We start from the raw sequence: 17,638 nt of genomic DNA, 5'->3' as shown, positions 1-17,638 counted from the left end.
CAAGAAGGGCAAGATGGATGATCCAGGAAACTACAGGCCAGTCAGTCTCACCTCTGTCCCTTGAAAGCTGTTGGAACAGCTCGTTCTGGATGTCATCTCCAAGCAATTGGAAGAGAAGAATGTTATGAGGAGTAGTCAGCATGTATTCACCAAGGGGAAGTCGTGCTCGACCAACCTCGTTGCCTTCTATGATGACATCACCAGCTGGGTAGATGGGTGGAGAGCAGTGGATGTCATCTACCTTGACTTTAGCAAGGCTTTTGATACTGTCTCCCATGACATCCTGATAGCAAAGCTGAGAAAGTGTGGGATAGAGGAGTGGACAGTTAGGTGGGTTGAGACCTGGCTGACTGGCCGAGCTCAGAGGGTGGTGATCAGTGGCGCAGAGTCTGGCTGGAGACCTGTGACTAGCGGTGTTCCCCAGGGGTCGGTGCTGGGTCCGGTCTTGTTCAACATCTTCATCAAAGACCTTGATGAGGGAATAGTGTCTGCCCTCAGCAAGTACGCCGATGACACAAAGCTGGGAGGAGTGGCCGACATGCCAGAAGGCTGTGCTGCCATTCAGCGAGACCTGGGCCGGTTAGAGAGATGGGCAGGAAGAAACCAAATGAGGTTTAACAAGAGCAAGTGTAGAGTCCTGCACCTGGGAAGGAACAACCGCATGTATCAGTACAGGCTGGGGGACGACCTGCTGGAGAGGAGCTCTGCGGAGAAGGACCTGGGGGTCCTGGTGGACGACAGGTTGACCATGAGCTAGCAGTGTGCCCTGGTGGCCAAGAGGGCCAATGGGATCCTGGCGTGCGTCCCATCTGGACGCCTACCTGGGCAGCCTGTTCTAAGGAACCTGCTTTTGGCAGGGGGATTGGGCCCGACGATCTTTCGAGGTCCCTTCCAACCCCTTCAATTCTGTGGTTCTGTGATTCTGTGAAATCTGGGGGACTGCCCAGCGGAAAATGGGGCAGCAACCTTCCTAGGGGCCCCTTTTCTTGCTGCTGTATCTTTCCGCAGTTCACGTACCCGAGCAGCTAGGGCCGAGCTTGGTTCACTGTCCCACTTCCTCATATCTTCTCCGTGGTTGCGCAAATAAATCCACAAGGTGCCTCGTGGTGTGCATCCTGTATACTCCCTTGCTTGAGCCGGAGAATGCTGGCACTTAATGGCTGAAAGATTCCTCCATCTAGGTGAGGAGGAAGTTATGTATTCTTCTAACCGTTGGGACAGTCTCTCCACGGCTGAGATGCAGGCCCGTACTGGGGCAGAGAGATTTTCTTCATATTTCTGAAGGTGGTTGGACACAGCATCCACTGTTGGCCCCATCCCCTCATCCCAGTTTATTGCTGCCAGCGTGCTGGCATGTGATAGGGGTGCAGCCAATACAAACTTCTGCCACATGGATGTTGTGTACTGGACTTCATCAGGGTCTTTAGGCGTCTGTTCATGGTTCAAATTACTATAAATCATCTCCAGCACAGCTAATTACCTCAGTTGCTGCAGACCTTTCTCCATGGTGGTCCACTTGCCTACTTGATATACAATATCTTCCTTGTGGGGATACCTTTCTTTCACAGCTGCCAGGAGTCGCCTCCAGAGGCTGAGAACCTGTGTCCCTCTCCCAATTACTTTGTCAATGATCCTTTCTCTATAGAGGGATCCCAGCTGCTTGGCTTCATTGCCTTCTAGTTGTTGGCTGTTGGCCCCAGTGTCCCAGCATCGAAGCAGCCACGTGAGGATGTGCTCACCTGGAGGACGACTGAAATCCTTTCGTATTTCTCGCAACTCACTCAGGGATAGGGATCGAGTGGTTTCTGATTCCATTATGATTTCCATCTCTTCTCCCTGATGTCGTTGTGATGACGCTGCTTTAGAGCTGCCTGCCTTTTTCTCTTCTCCCTCCTCCTTAGGAGGAGCTTCTTCCCTTACTAAACGAGCAGACTTGCGTTTCCATTGTTATGTCTTGACTATGGGGGCGACTGATACCATGGATGGTTGGTCCTCTGGGATGGTCACGGTGTGTGTTATCTGGTCATCAAATTCAAAGACTTCCCCATCCCCTTGAGGGTGCTGGGCAGTGTTAATTACCATCTGATAGGCGTGAGCCGGACCCCAGCAGAGTGCAGCAAGCTGGTGGAGTTCTCTGGTATTGCCAGGGTCAGGGCATATGTCTTTCAGACATTCTACCAAGTTTTTTTGGATTTCACACTTGTTCAGGGATGAAGTGAAAAACCATTGGCGGAGACAACTGTGACAGGTACCTGCCCATATCCTCACACACACCTTGCCACCCACAACTACTTTGTCTCGGGGCAGGTTCTTGGATGATATTCTTAATGAATTGTTTGACCTTAGGGAGAAAAAGAAACACAGTTTGCAGGACTAGTAATAGGAGGATGACAGTTGACCAAGGGTATTCAAGATACTCGAAGGCTGCTGTGATTAGCCCACAGGGAGAGAAGAAGAAGGTACCATTCCCGATATTATTCACAAATTGACTTCTAGAGGAGAAAAAGAAGGCAGTGTATATCTTAATATTTCCAAAAAGATAATCTCCAGGAGACCAGAATGGTAACAGTGCAGGGCCTGAGTACCAGACTAAACTGAAGGCCAGTGTGTTACAGCACAGTGTAATAAAGAAACCAAACACAGATTTTAGCACGTTCTCTGGTTGGATATAGAGGAGAAAAGAGAGTATAATAGAGAATAGAGAACGGATTACATATGATATAGTCACACAGAAAAATATTAACAGCAAGCCGAACATTGTGACTAGCAAGTGTGTTAGTTGTAAATATTTTAATCAATTCTACTTCTATCCCCATCCTTTTGCACTACCCACCAGGTGTACCCTGGTCCTTGGGCGAAGACAATCCCATGAGTGGGTTTGCCTTTTCCCATGGCAGGAGCAACCCACACCGCCTTCCCCATCCACTTCCCTACATGCACTACAGGGATTTAGCTTCTCCCACAGTGTGTAGGGATTTTGTTTCAGCAGGACCAGGACGGCTGTCAGAACCATTGTATGGGCTGCTTCAGGGAAAGTTAACTCCATCCCAGCCAGACCCAGCACACACCCTCAGTAAGTTTGCAGATGATGCCAAGTTGAGGGGAAGTGTCGATCTGCCGGAGGGTGGGAAAGCCCTGCAGAGGGACCTGGACATGTTGGATAGATGGGCAGAGGCCAATGGGATGAGGTTCAACATGGCTAAGTGCCGGGTCCTGCACTTTGGTCACAACAACCCCATGCAACGCTACATGCTTGGGGCAGAGTGGCTGGAAAGCTGTGCAGAGGAAAAGGATCTGGGTGTGTTGGTCAATGCTCGCCTGAACATGAGCCGGCAGTGTGCCCAGGTGGCCAAGAAGGCCAACGGCATCCTGGCTTGTATCAAGAATAGCGTAGCCAACAGGACCAGGGAGGTGATTGTCCCCCTGTATTCTGCTCTGGTGAAGCCCCACTTCGAGTACTGTGTTCACTTTTGGGCCCCTCAGTACATGAAGGACGTCGAGGCCCTGGAACGTATCCAGAGAAGGGCTATGAAGCTGGTGAAGGGTCTGGAACACAAGTCCTATGCGGAGCAGCTGAGGGAATTGGGGTTGGTTAGTCTGGAGGAGAGGAGGCTCAGGGGAGACCTTATTGCTCTCTACAACTACCTGAAAGGAAGTTGTGGGGAGCTGGATTTTGGCCTCTTCTCACAAATAACTAGCGATAAAACAAGAGGGAATTGCCTCAAGTTAAGTGTTCCTTAATATTGATCCATTACCCCTATATTCAATTAGAATCATAGAATCATTAAGGTTGGAAAAGACCTCCAAGATCATCTGGTCCAACCGTCACCCTACTACCAATGTCACCCACTGAACCATGTCCCGAAGCACCAGTTCCAACCTGTCTTTAAACACCCCCAGGGACGGTGGCTCCACCACTTCCCTGGGCAACCCATTCCAATGCCTAACCACTCTTTCTGAGAAGAAATTTATCCTTATTTTCAACCTGAACCTCCCCTGGTACAACTTGGATAGGACACTGTCAAACAGATTTTGGCAGAAATTACTTTGTACAATTCAGTGATTTCTTAATGTTTTCCTTCTGATTGCACTTTGGCACAGTCCCCTTCCAAGAGTATGGCAGCTGAAAACACTTTTTTTTTTGTCTGTTAAATCATCTTTGTGGTGAGTGTTCAACAGAAGCAAAATTCCTTTGCAAAAGAACTTAATTTGATATGTTGTCTTAATGCTCTCACTGGTTTTCTGAATGTATTTTTTACAGAAAGCAAAGCCTCTGCATATTGAAAATGTCAGCAGAGTTTGAATTACTAGTCATGTGCTGTTTTGAAAACATTGAAACCTTTTTGAACTGCAGCATCTGAAGGCAAAAGGTGAAACATGCATGCTCTATAAATAGCCTCTGTAGCGAACAAGCACTCTTCTGCTTGCAACTCTTTTGTTGTCTTTAGATAATAATGAACAAACTATTTTCAAGGTGAAATACTAGAGTTCTTGGTGGTTTTTTTTTTGGTTGGTTGGTTTTTGAATGGGTAAATATTTTCAGCAAAGGTTTGTAATTTCAATTAAAAGAGGAATTTTCTTTTTGAAGGGGAATACCTATTTGGAGTGAGGGCTTACAGCCTTTAGCAGAAGAGATTTTCTGCTGCTTTGGATCCATTAATGAACTGTCAGTACCTCCCAATCCCAGCGCAGGTCCAGTCCCTTTGCCTTCATCAAGGAGCACCTAACATCTCTTGGCAGCCTGTAAATTACTGCTGACGAAAGCTTTTTAGCAAAGCACAGTGAGTCAATTTTCTACCTGCTACAAACTTTTGATACTTTGGAGATGATTAGATGGTTATGTTAAAAAAGATGAAGGGGAGGGGAATAGCCCTTCGTGTTCAATCACAACAGTCCTACCAGGGCTTCTGAGTTGAAATTTCCTGAACTGCCTTCTGTGGCATGTTGAAACCTTTTTACAGGTTATATTTACTAACAACAATTTATTTCTTTAAATACACAAACAGAAAAAGAAGAGGAAAATCATGCTTAGTAATTCCCAGGCACTGCAACACAGTTAATGCAGAGCTGCTACATTTTGGGCTGTGAGGGCAGTTGATCTTTGTTTAAATCCTTTGTAATATAAGAAGGGTAGGTTAGGCAACTTGGCTGTGTTAGTGCTGTCATTGTTTAGACCAGGATCTGTGTATATAAATGTGTTGTGGTTTAACCCGGTTGGCAGCTAAACACCACACAGCCGTTTTCTCACCCTCCCCCCCTCCCCCCTCCCTCTCTGGGATGGGGGAGAGAAACGGGAAAGTGAAGCCTGTGAGTTGAGATAAAGACAGTTTATTAAGACAGGAAAATAATAATAACAATAATAATAATAGTGATAATGATAATAGTATTAATAATAATAATGTGTAAGAAACAAGTGATGCACAATGCAATTGCTCCCCACCCGCTGACCGATGCCTAGCCTATCCCCGAGCAGCCCGGCCCCCCACCCCGGCCAGCCACCCCTATATATTGTTCAGCATGACGTCAGATGGTATGGAATACCCCTTTGGCCATTTTGGGTCAGCTGTCCTGGGTCTGTCCCCTCCCGGCTCCTGCTGCACCCCTAGCCTGCTCGTTGGCAGGACAGAGCGAGAAGCTGAAAAGTCCTTGGCCTGGTGTAAGCACTGCTCTGCAACAATTAAAACATCAGCATGTTATCAGCGCTCTTCTCATCCTAATCCAAAACATAGCACCCTACCAGCTACTAGGATGAAAATTAACCCTATCCTAACTGAAACCAGGACAAAATGTTGCTGCTAATAACAAGAATTCTCAAAAAATCTCTTTGTAGGAAGAGCAGGGAGATGAGTTTTCATCTGAATATGAGTAGGGACTTAGAGATAGTTCTTCTGCTAACTCTGTCTGGAGGCATTCATCATTCCAGGAGGATTTTAACCTTTTCAATACTTGAATTACATGCTGAAAAATTACAAGTGATAGTATTGTTGGAGTAGCTGGTTGGGCTTTTTTTTTTTAATTGCTTTCAAAGAAAAGACCCATAGGAGAGATTTTCTGTTGGAATTAATAGTTCAGTTACTTATTAAAAGTAGGAAGAAATGGGATCAAGCCCTTTCAGTGTTGAAGTGTTAGGGTTTTCCTCAGCTCACAGATGAGAAATAGTTTTATGTATGCTTTGTAGGAAACTGATATTAAAAAGAAAAATATCCCATACAATTTCTTTGAGACCAGTAATCCAACTTTCATATGCTGGGAATTAACCTGAAATAAACAAATAAACAGAACTGGCTAAGTTTTAACTTTAACTTATTTTTTTTCCTTCCTTGAGAGGGGGCACTTATAGGAGCATGTCATGAGTACTTAAAAACAAAAGTGAAAGGCAGAGGAAGGAGCTCATGTTATGAGGGGCAACTCCACTCCCCTTCTCTGTGCAAGTGTTGAGTGGAGCCAAGAGCAACAACACCAAATGCTTGATCTTGTTCAACCTCCCTCCCCTTCCTCTTTGTGGACTTTACAGCTTACTGGCTCTTCGGTTTAAACTTTAACCGCTTTAACTGGTAAACATCTTCATGCAAAGTCTAGGTTAGTGTGTGCAGATTGACCTTCTTCAGGGTAGAGTATCAGAGTACTGCAACTGAATGTAATCCAAACAGTGATGCTCACTGCACAATCTGCTCTGAAACGTACAGCGTAAACTGATGGAAAAAATAAAGATTTTCTTTTTCGTTTCCTGTAACTTGAAGAGCTTTTTAGAAACAGTTGGAGATTTGGACTAGAGCAATGTATATATTTTTTCCACCTAATTTTCATGTAATACTGCTTCCTGCAACACACTTTCTTCTGTTTCACAATACTAAATCAGTTTTGGAGTTTAGGTGGTGTGGTTTTATATGATTTCCATTATAAATAGTTAATGTATAACACCTTGCTTGTAGTGTTTATTCCAGATTTTATATGCACTGTCTGTTCAAGTTTAATACTGATCTTGATCTGGCATATGAAATGTCATTGTTTTTCTCTGTATCTATGCCTCTGAATTAATGCTTGAGACAAGATGAATGTCATGCTTAGGTAAAATAAAAGAAAAAAAGAAAGGAAAAAAAAGAAAACCCAAATTCTGCTATTCATCGAGGAAGTATTGAAAGCAAGACCTGGGTCTTCATGTTTGGGTCTGATCTTCAGAGGACAGTGTTCAAGACCTTTGTTCAGCAGGGTTCTTTGTCGAGCAGTGGTGTCCTTGCTGAAGTGAACATTTTTCTTGTCACGTACCATACCTTCTTACATTATATGAAGACACTGCTCTTTTGCCTTGTGCTTTATCATGCTGAATGGAAAACTGACTCATAATGCAGATTTCTGAAATGGTGCTTGCACATCTCATTCAGTACTATAACTCCGACTTCCTGTGTATTGGTAACTGCAGCAGTTTCCATCTCCAAAAAGCTCTGCAACCATAGCTGTCTAACCGTATCACTTGTGTGAAAGTGAGCTTTAGCATCACCGTAGTGGTGGGAGAGGTGAAAGCAAAGAGGTTAAGTGATGTGTGTAAATGAATCAGTGTCAGAGTGGAGATTAGGACTGGGGTTCATGCCATTAGAGTGCACTACATCCCTCTTGCCTATTGACAGAGTAGTTAAATTTGCTGGTAGGTGCAATCTCCTTAGTGTAGGGTTTGGAAAACTGCTGCCAACTTGCTGAGCTACTGGGAGTTTCACATTGGTCTTAACTGGATGCAACTCTGCTTCTGCAGCTAGGAGTTACCAAATAAATGTTTTCCTTACTATCAATCTTTTATAAATGTTGTAATGGAATGGCAAAGAAGGGTTGTAAACTGGCTTTTTACCTGCCTTAGATTTTGTCGGAGATGAAAAGGGTATGTACATATGAAAGGGTTTGTCATATTTGTAATTAAAGCCAAGTTCTTCAAGATGCATCATTTCTCAGAAATGATTTTCTTTTTTCTTTTGTAACTAAAGGTAATTAATAATGAGATTATAGTATTTTTCTTAATAACATAAGCTTTCTTTCTTTTCCCGCACAGGTTTCCACTTGAGTGGCACAGTGACAGAGCCTGCAATGCAATCGGAGCCAGAAACTGCTTGCAATGTAGCTATCAGCTTTGATCGTTGCAAGATTACCTCAGTGACCTGTAGCTGTGGAAACAAGGATATATTTTATTGTGCCCACGTTGTGGCACTCTCTTTATACCGGATCCGCAAGCCAGATCAAGTCAAACTGCATCTTCCCATTTCAGAGACACTCTTTCAAATGAACAGAGACCAACTACAAAAATTTGTACAGTATTTGATCACAGTGCACCACACAGAAGTTTTGCCAACTGCTCAAAAATTAGCAGATGAAATTCTTTCTCAGAATTCAGAAATCAATCAAGTCCATGGTAAGTTTGATGCTTGTTCTTCCTTTTGCCTCATTCCCTCCTTGGTTTTGAGTTGTATTTTTTTTTGTGGCATTCAGGAGCATGACCTCCTGAGGTCCCTTCCAACCTGAGTTATTCTGTGATTCTATGATGTTTACGAAAGAGAATTCTGTTACTAAAACTTCACTTTAAGATGTTTAGAAAATAAAATTTCTTGGGAAAGAGAAGAATTCATAAGCAATGAGCTTGATGTCTCTAATGCTGTTAATACATGTCCTGATCTACTTCACACACATAGTGTATTTAATTGAAGTGACTTTTTTTTAAGTGGGAAATGGTAGAGTAGGGCTGAACAACAGAATACGGTGCTCTTTAAAAGTGAAAAGGGAACTGTTTAACATTTAATAAGATAGATTTTCTCTTTTTAAAATATAATTTTTCATACGGCCCTGCTTAAACTAGCAAAATTTAATTGAGAACCTGGCTGAAAGAGAGGAATGGAGGTAAATAGCAGGCAGTTTTCCTTTCAAGAAGGATAAATGTGAAGTGCTCCAGTTTTTATAATACATATTAGAATTGTTTGGTGATCTGGATTTGTGAAGGATTTGTGAAGGAAGTAACAACAAAGTGAGTCAAAATTAAAGAAATATCAGAAACCCAAGCAGATGTAAATAAGCAGTACAATGTAAAATGAAATGAAGCATTGATAGCAGCTAAACAACATGAAAAAATAGTTTGAAAACCATATTTTAGGAAAGGCTTTTGTACTTACATTAAACATTAAAATAGAACTTGTTATATAGAAAATAAATCATGAGTTTTTGTTTTGAAACATGGAACATAAAAATAAGGGGACACAATGAAAACACTGCGTGCAAGTCTAGACTGATAAGTTTTTATCTGCCATGTGAAAGTAGACTTTGAAACTTATTGCTATATAATGTTTGTGAGACCAGGATTTTAGCAGGAGAGGTTAGATATTGTCAGCAAATAAGTTAATGCGTTTTGCTGTGCAGATGGAAGGGAAAAAATTTTTAGAAGTTAAATTTATTTGAGAGTTTATTAACTTTCTTCACCATCTTACCATAGAATGTCCTGGTTTTACCTTTTCTGTTATTTAGCACTGGCTGTTTCACAGCAGTTGGTGTTTTTCTTTGATGCTGTATACTGTTTAACAGTTATTATATTCCACCCAAGAGTTCTGAAATTAAGGACCTGATGAAGTGATTTATGTATGAACTTTGAATCATTTGGGGAAATCAAAGACATAATAATATTTTTGAATCATTAATTTTATGATCTTTGGGTTTTATATAATTATTGTTTAGAATAGTTCTGAGTATGCTAAGCTTATAAAATCAATTACTGTTACATTGTGAATCAGTATACAGCAAGCTTGGTTTCTAGCTGGGACCATTCAATCTTTGCACAGTACTCAGTAAGATATGCTTTTTATTTGTAATTGCTTTTTTCCATATCTTCTTCTCCCTAATGCTGCCATGGAATTACATTTATTAAATTTGTACTGAAATGATCTACAGTTCATTTGTATACATCAATTCAAAAGACTTTTATAAAGTGCAGTTCAGAAAATTCAGTAAGGCTGAGTTGGTAATTTGGCATGGTTTCAGCTACAGATTAAAAAACAGCTCACGCCTTAAAGACTACATTCTGTTATTTTAATAAAATTTCACTGTTGACCTGCTCCTGAGTAGTTTACAATATTGTATATTCTTAGCCTATTTTCATCAATTTTGTGGGATAGACCAGTGGACAGTAAGGTGGGTTGAGAACTGGCTGGCTGGCCGAGCTCAGAGGGTGGTGATCGGCTGGAGACCGGTGACTAGCGGTGTTCCCCAGGGGTTGGTGCTGGGTCTGGTCTTGTTCAACATCTTCATCGACAACCTTGATGAGGGACTAGTGTCCACCCTCAGCAAGTACGCCGATGACACAAAGCTGGGAGGAGTGGCCGACATGCCAGAAGGCTGTGCTGCCATTCAGCAAGACCTGGACAGGCTGGAGAGCTGGGCAGGAAGAAGCCAAATGAGGTTTAACAACAGCAAGCGTAGAGTCCTGCACCTGGGAAGGAACACCCTCATGTATCAGTACAGGCTGGGGGATGACCTGCCGGAGAGGAGCTCTGCAGAGAAGGACCTGGGGGTCCTGGTAGACGACAGGTTGACCACGAGCCAGCAGTGTGCCCTGCTGGCCAAGAAAGCCAATGGGATCCTGGCGTGCATAAAAAGGAGTGTGGCCATGTTGTGGTTTAACCCGGTTGGCAGCTAAACACCACACAGCCGTTCGTTCACCCTCCCCCCTCCCTCTCTGGGATGGGGGAGAGAAACAGGAAAGTGAAGCCCGTGAGCTGAGATAAAGACAGTTTATTAAGACAGGAAAATAATAATAATAATGATGATAATAGTACTACTAATAATAATGTGTACGAAACAAGTGATGCACAACGCAATTGCGCACCACCCGCTGACCGATGCCCAGCCTATCCCCGAGCAGCCGGCCCCCCCACCCCGGTCAGCCACCCCTATATATTGTTCAGCATGACGTCACATGGTATGGAATACCCCTTTGGCCATTTTGGGTCAGCTGTCCTAGGTCTGTCCCCTCCCAGCTCCTGCTGCACCCCTAGCCTGCTCGCTGGCAGGACAGAACGAGAAGCTGAAAAGTCCTTGGCTTGGTGTAAGCACTGCTCTGCAACAATTAAAACATCAGCATGTTATCAGCACTCTTCTCATCCTAATCTAAAACATAGCACCTTACCAGCTACTAGGAGGAAAATTAACTCTGTCCTAACTGAAACCAGGACAGATATCCACCCCTTATTCCATACCATTTATGTCATGCTCAAGTTACACTCTTTCCAATACATTCTAATTAATCACCATTTTCATCTATGGTATATAGCAATCATGGTAGTGATGACATACAGTATTATATAATAATTAACATACTACAATTCAACTCATGGGCTATTCTCACCCAGTATCAAATCCCCTTGAGGTACACACCGGACCTCCCCATTCTTTTGCATTACCCACCAAGTGCATCCAGGTCCCTGAGCAAAAGCAATCCCACGAATGGGTTGGCCTTTTCCTGAGGCAGGAGTAGCCCAGACTGTCTTACCCAGCACGTTTCTTACGTGCACTACAAGAACTTTATCCCCTTCTACAGTGCGTAACAGGTTTGATTGGGCAGGTCCAGCTCGGTTGGCAGATCCCCTAGTATTGGCTAACCATGTATGTTTATTCAGCACTGGGCGCCACGGGGGGGGTAGCCCCACCAAAATCGTACGCACCTGACACGGTAACTTGCCATGGTTATATGCAGCAAAGAGTTACATATGCATGAAATTTCACAATACGCCTATACATATTCATAACCTGTCCCCGCTTCGTATTAAAATTAGTTCCAAGGAGTCATTTCCATAAACTCCTTCCTTCTACGCTTGCGCAGTGTATCCTGGTGGTGGTCTTCGGGGGTCGTGGGGATGAAGATTGATGACTCTTCCTCATCACCGCTAGTTGACCTCTTGTCTCTGCGCAGACTCAGTTGCTTCTTGGATCTTGTCCATCCGCAGGACCAGTTTCTACCAGTTTCTTAAGATAGGCTCACACTGTTATTAAGAGACTGACCTTGGTAAGGGGCCCAAGGCTTCTTGCTTTAATTAATTTGCACAAGCACCATAGTTAGTAAAGACACTAAGTAGCATCCTAGTTTCATGCTGTCAGCACTCTATCTCTACTTGATAAGATTCCCCTAACTCCCTGTCTCAGTCCCCCCTTTTCGAAAAAGTTAGTAAATTCTTTTACTATTTCTAGGTTCAATATAGTGTTTCTCTAACACTCCTTCAAAATATGTTAGACTCCAGTTTCCATCTGAGTTGGTTCTTTTTCCACTTGCTGTAGGAGTTTCCTGTACTCTTAAAACACCATAAGGTACATTGGATCACTACGCAAAGCACCATGAACAAAACCACGACCACGATTATTGTGATAAACAACTGTTTCAGCCAGGTTAGGTTTGGCAACCAGGAAGTTAATTTTTCAACCAAGTCTATAAATCCCCAGGATGTATCATCCTGAGCTACTGCATGCAAAATTTTATTCTTTTCCGAAATCTTCTCCAGGTCAGTCTCAATCTGTTTTTGTTTGTTAACATATACACAGCAAGTTTGGTTTATGACTGTACACAATCCTCCCTTCTTGGCTGAAAGCATATCTAATCCCATCCTATTCTGAAGTACTACTTTGTGTAGGGAGGAAATTTCTTCCTGTAATGTCGAAAGAACATCAGCTGTGGCATTTTCAATAATTTCTAATGTGGCTGAGATATTTACGATAGCTTTTTCTGTTTCACTTATTCCCAGGGACGGAATCAACCACCTTACAAAACTAGGGAATCCCATGGGTCTCATCACGAGGGGGTTATTCGGAACAGTACGTGTTTGTCTCCATAAGGTCTGGACTATTACCGGAGTTGGTTCAGTGAATATACCCCCTCGAGGGCTAAGATAGCCCCCAATACAATGACCCTTCCAATTTAAGGGTAAGCTTTTTCTAGCACGCCCATCTCCACATAGCCAATAGAATCCTTTTTGTAGCTTGCAAATTTGTGTGAGAGAATTGAGGCCGTGAGATCCTGCATTCGTATCCTTTTTATCAGCACATATTGTGACACCTACACCATAATCTCTAATTTTAGTAAGATTAAAAATTCCTACATATTCTGCCATATTACAGTTGTCAGGTTCCTGGGCTAAATAACTAAGTGGACCTGTACCTACGCATGGGGTTTTATCGTTTAAGCATCTGGTGTATATGTTAACATTGTCGCATGGGAGTAGTTCAAATCTCTCCCCTAGATGTTCACGATCATCCTTGCCAAATGGACATGTTCCATTTCTTGGGTACGCAAAGGTCAATGTCCAATTCATACTGGGTATGCCCCATATGGGGAATTCTAGGTTTCCTCTAGGCAGCAGTGTGCACACCCAACAGTCAGAAAGGTTGAAACTATCACTCACTGCCTGGGTGAGTTTCACATAGGTATTGTGCACCCACTGTTCAGTTTCCTTGACCAATGATACCATTAAGACCATGAAAAATGTAACCTTCCAGGTTGCACCTGAGTAACCTTCCATGGGGTCTTGGGTGCCTTTTCACTCTGGTATGACAGATCCAGGCATTCTGTTCCTTGATTCTGATTGCTGTGAAAGAGGTAAGGAGTACCTGGAACGGTCCTTCTCACTGAGGTTCCAAGGTCTTCTCTGCAAGAGACTTTACATACACATAATCTCCAGGTTGTATATTGTGCACTGGTCCATCTAACCCTCTACCCCGAGTCCCACTCACATGCTTTCCAATTTCATTGAGCTGTTTACCTAAGGCCACCATATAGGAGGTCATAATTTCATCCCCAGTTTGCATGGATATCCCTCTTTGTATTCCATAGGGTCGTCCATATAAGATTTCAAAGGGGCTTAGCCCTTCCTTTGCCCTTGGTCTAGTTCGTATACGCAAAAGGGCTAAAGGAAGAGACTGAGGCCAGACCAAATTTGCTTCTTGTCCCAATTTCACAATTTGCTGTTTGATTAAGTGGTTCATTTTTTCTACTTGGCCACTCGACTGAGGGCGATATGGAGTATGAAGTTGCCAGTCTATACCCAAATGGCGACTAATTTGTTGTACCACTTTTGAGATAGTGTGGTCCTCTGTCAGAGGATATAGTTGCTGGAACTCCAAAACGCGGTATTATTTCTTGTAGTAATATCTTAGTTACCTTGGCTGTTCTGGTTGGGAATGCTTCTGGCCACCCTGAAAAGGTGTCAGTTAATACCAATAAATACCAGTACCCCCCTTTTCTTGGGAGTTCGGTGAAATCAATCTGCCATTGTTGTCCAGGCCCATTACCTTTTCCAATTTGGCCCATTTTTGGCTTGGGAGTGTTCTTGGGATTAGTCTGGAGACAAAGATCACATTGCTGAGTTACCTGTCTTACTGTGGTATATAAGTTTCTGGCCACAATTTCTCCAATTAGATGTTTATACAGGGCCTCTGTTCCCCAATGTCTCTTCCTATGTTCTTCTCTCACCAAATGCCATACCAAGCAGGAAGGAATAATTAGCTTCCCTTGTGGGGTGAGAGCCCACCCTTCTTTGTTATATGACCCTTCTAAATCTGAGAAGAGTTTCTGATCCTCTTTAGTGTATTCTGGCTTACCTTCTAAGGAAATTCGTCCATCAGGGATCAAAGCCCCTTCTGTATTTACCTTAGTTTTAGCTACTTGTTTTGCCTCTCTGTCCGCCAGCTCATTTCCTCTCTCCAATTCTGAGCTTACTCTCTGGTGTGCCTTAATGTGCATAATCACCACTTTATCAGGGAGTTGAACTGCCTCCAGCAGTTTCAGGACCTGTTCAGCATGCTTGATGTTTTTGCCCTGAGAGTTTAATAATCCTCTCTCCTTCCAGATTGCTCCGTGTGCATGTACAACCCCAAAGGCATACTTTGAGTCCGTATAAATGTTCACAGTTCTGCCTTGGGCCAGTTCCAGGGCACGAGTCAGAGCAATTATTTCTGCCTTTTGTGCAGAGGTATTCATGGGCAAAGGCTTTGACTCTATTTTTTGGCTGGTGGTGATGGCATATCCTGCATGCCTCTTACCACTTAGGACATAGCTGCTTCCATCCGTAAACCAATTTTTCCCATCTTCCATAGGGCTGTCTCTCAGGTCCGGACGGCTTGCATATGTTGCTTCAATAGTCTCCAGGCAGTCATGATGCACTGGTTCTCCCATGTTTCCACTGAGGAAAGAAGCTGGGTTGACAGTGTTAGTGACTACAATTTCCACATCATCCTGTTCTACTAGTATAGCCTGATATCTCAGGAATCTTTGTGGAGATAGCCAATGTCCACCCTTTGCTTCTAGTACTGCGGATACTGTGTGGGACACTAGGACAGTCATCTTCTGGCCCAGGGTAAATTTTTGGGCCTCTTGTATGTTCAATATTACTGCTGCGACTGCTCATAAGCATCCAGGCCAACCTTTTGCAGTTGCGTCCAATTGTTTGGAAAAATAGGCAACTGCTCATCGATACGGGCCCAGATCTTGTGCTAATATTCCCAAGGCAATCCCCTGCTTCTCATGTGAGAAAAGGAAAAATGGCTTACTCACGTCGGGAAGCCCTAAGGCTGGGGCCGACATTAAAGCTCTTTTCAGTGACTCAAAGGCTTGTGTGGTCTTCTTGTCCCATTTAAGGTATTTCTGATCAGTGGTCGTTAGTGCATATAGTGGTTTAACAAGCAGTCCATAATTATAGATCCACAGTCGACACCACCCCGTCATCCCCAAGAAAGTCCGTAACTCTTTTACCGTCTGGGGTCTCTGAGTCTGACATATTGCCTCTTTACGGGCCTGTCCCAAAGTTCTCTGTCCCGCACTAATTTCATAGCCCAAATAAATCACCTTGCGCTGTATTACCTGAGCTTTCTTCTTGGATACTCGGTACCCTTGGAGTCCCAAGAAATTTAGCAGACTCACCGTCCAGGCCATACAACCACCCTCCGTCTTGGTAGCAATCAGGATACTGTCCACATATTGTAATAGCTTCCCTTCTTCAGACTGGGCCTCCCAAGATTCCAGGTCTTTTGCGAGTTGATTACCAAAGATGGTAGGGCTATTCTTAAATCCCTGCGGCAACACCGTCCAAGTGAACTGAGTCTTACGCCCACTTTTAGGGTTTTCCCATTCAAATGCAAATATTTTCTGGCTGGCTTCATGGAGAGGGAGGCAAAAGAAGGCATCCTTTAAGTCTAAAACAGTAAACCAGGTTAGTTCAGGTGTTAATGCAGTTAACAAGGTGTACAGATTTGCTGCTACTGGGTAAAGGTCTTCAGTGACATGCAAGTCCTGGACCAGGACTTTACAGCTCGCAAGTCCTGGACCACCCGATACGACCCATCGAGTTTGCAAATGGTTAATATGGGGGTACTGAAACTGGACTCACATTCTTTCAATAATCCAAATTGTAAATATTTCTCTATTACTGGCCAAATTCCTTCCCTATCTTCCTTCTTCAGGGGGTATTGCTTAACTCTTACTGGTTGTCGACCTTCCTTGAGTTTAACCTCTACAGGTGGAGCATTCTTTGCTTTTCCAGGTACATCGGTGGCCCATACCCCAGGATATACCTGGTCTAGGATCTCTTCGCTGATTTTTCCTTCGGTGGGAAAACTGGTTAAGGATAGACTCAGAATTTGAATGTACTGCCGATCTTTTACCTTCAGGGTAATTTCCCCTTCTTCAAAGGTAATCTTTGCACCCAGTTGCCCCAACAAATCTCTCCCCAGAAGAGCCTTTGGAGAGTTAGGCATATATAGAAATTTGTGGATGCCCCATTGTTTTCCCAGTTTGTACTTTAAAGGTTCACAGAAATATGCCTTTTCACTTTGGCCAGTTGCCCCTTTCACCATAACATAGTCATTTCCCAAAGGCATCAGAGCCTGATTCAAAACTGAATATGTTGCTCCTGTGTCAACCAGAAATTCTAATTCTTGTTGTTTCTTCCCTAGCTTCATTATAACCAGGGGATCTGCTAGGGTAGATTCCCCAGGTCCCCTTCAGTCTTCCTTCATGTGGGCTACTATTTTCCCCACCTGGTGGCTTCGTCTCCTCTCTTTGTTTCTTGGGCATTCCTTTTTCCAGTGACCAAACTTCTTGCACAAAGCACATTGATCCTTGCCTAATCGGGACTGTTCTTGTCTAGGCCTTCTTTCCTCCTTTTCCCTGATTACTGTCACCAGCCTCCTTTGCCCTTGTCTGTATCTTTCCTCTCTGTTACTGAATACTCTCCATGCCTCATCCAACAACACTTCCATATTTCTACCTTCTGTAGGACGTAACTTCTGGAGCTTACGCCTAATGTCCCCTGTGGACTGACCCAAAAACAGGGAGACTAATTGTATCCCTACCTCGGACCCAGGATCCAGCAGTGTGTTACGGCACATCACATCCCTCAGTCGATCCAGGAATTCATATGGGGACTTGGAGGGACCTTGTTTAATTGTGTATAGTGCTGACCAATTTATAGTTTTAGGAATGGCCTTCTCCATTCCTTTTGAAATCCACTCTTGATATGCCTGTAACCTTTCCATCTCTGCGGATCTATTTACATTCCATTTTGGATCCTGGAGGGGAAAGTATTCCTTAACATCCCCTCCAGTAGTCTTATAATGAGCCTCAGCCAAATCTCCT

General features: G+C 43.6%; 1 protein-coding gene across 5 annotated transcripts in view; it reads left to right on the top strand.

Annotated features, from left to right (window-relative positions):
• LOC310888746 (zinc finger SWIM domain-containing protein 6) overlaps positions 1 to 17,638 on the top strand; it is a 219,639-nt gene that overhangs the window by 121,552 nt on the left and 80,449 nt on the right. For 4 of the 5 annotated variants that reach the window (XM_083815763.1, XM_083815760.1, XM_083815759.1 and 1 more), the window contains exon 2: positions 8,039 to 8,395. In XM_083815763.1, the coding sequence (XP_083671889.1) occupies positions 8,074 to 8,395 (322 nt within the window). In that variant the 5' untranslated portion in view covers positions 8,039 to 8,073. Of the gene's footprint in view, positions 1 to 4,441; positions 4,782 to 8,038; positions 8,396 to 17,638 lie in introns of those variants that run through there. The other variant, XM_083815762.1, reaches the window with a different exon arrangement.

Source organism: Anser anser (genome assembly GCF_964211835.1).
Source record: "Anser anser genome assembly, chromosome: W".
Classification (NCBI taxonomy): Eukaryota; Metazoa; Chordata; class Aves; order Anseriformes; family Anatidae; genus Anser; species Anser anser.
The sequence above is the reverse complement of the archived record's forward strand: the minus strand, read 5'-3'. Positions and strand labels throughout refer to the sequence as shown.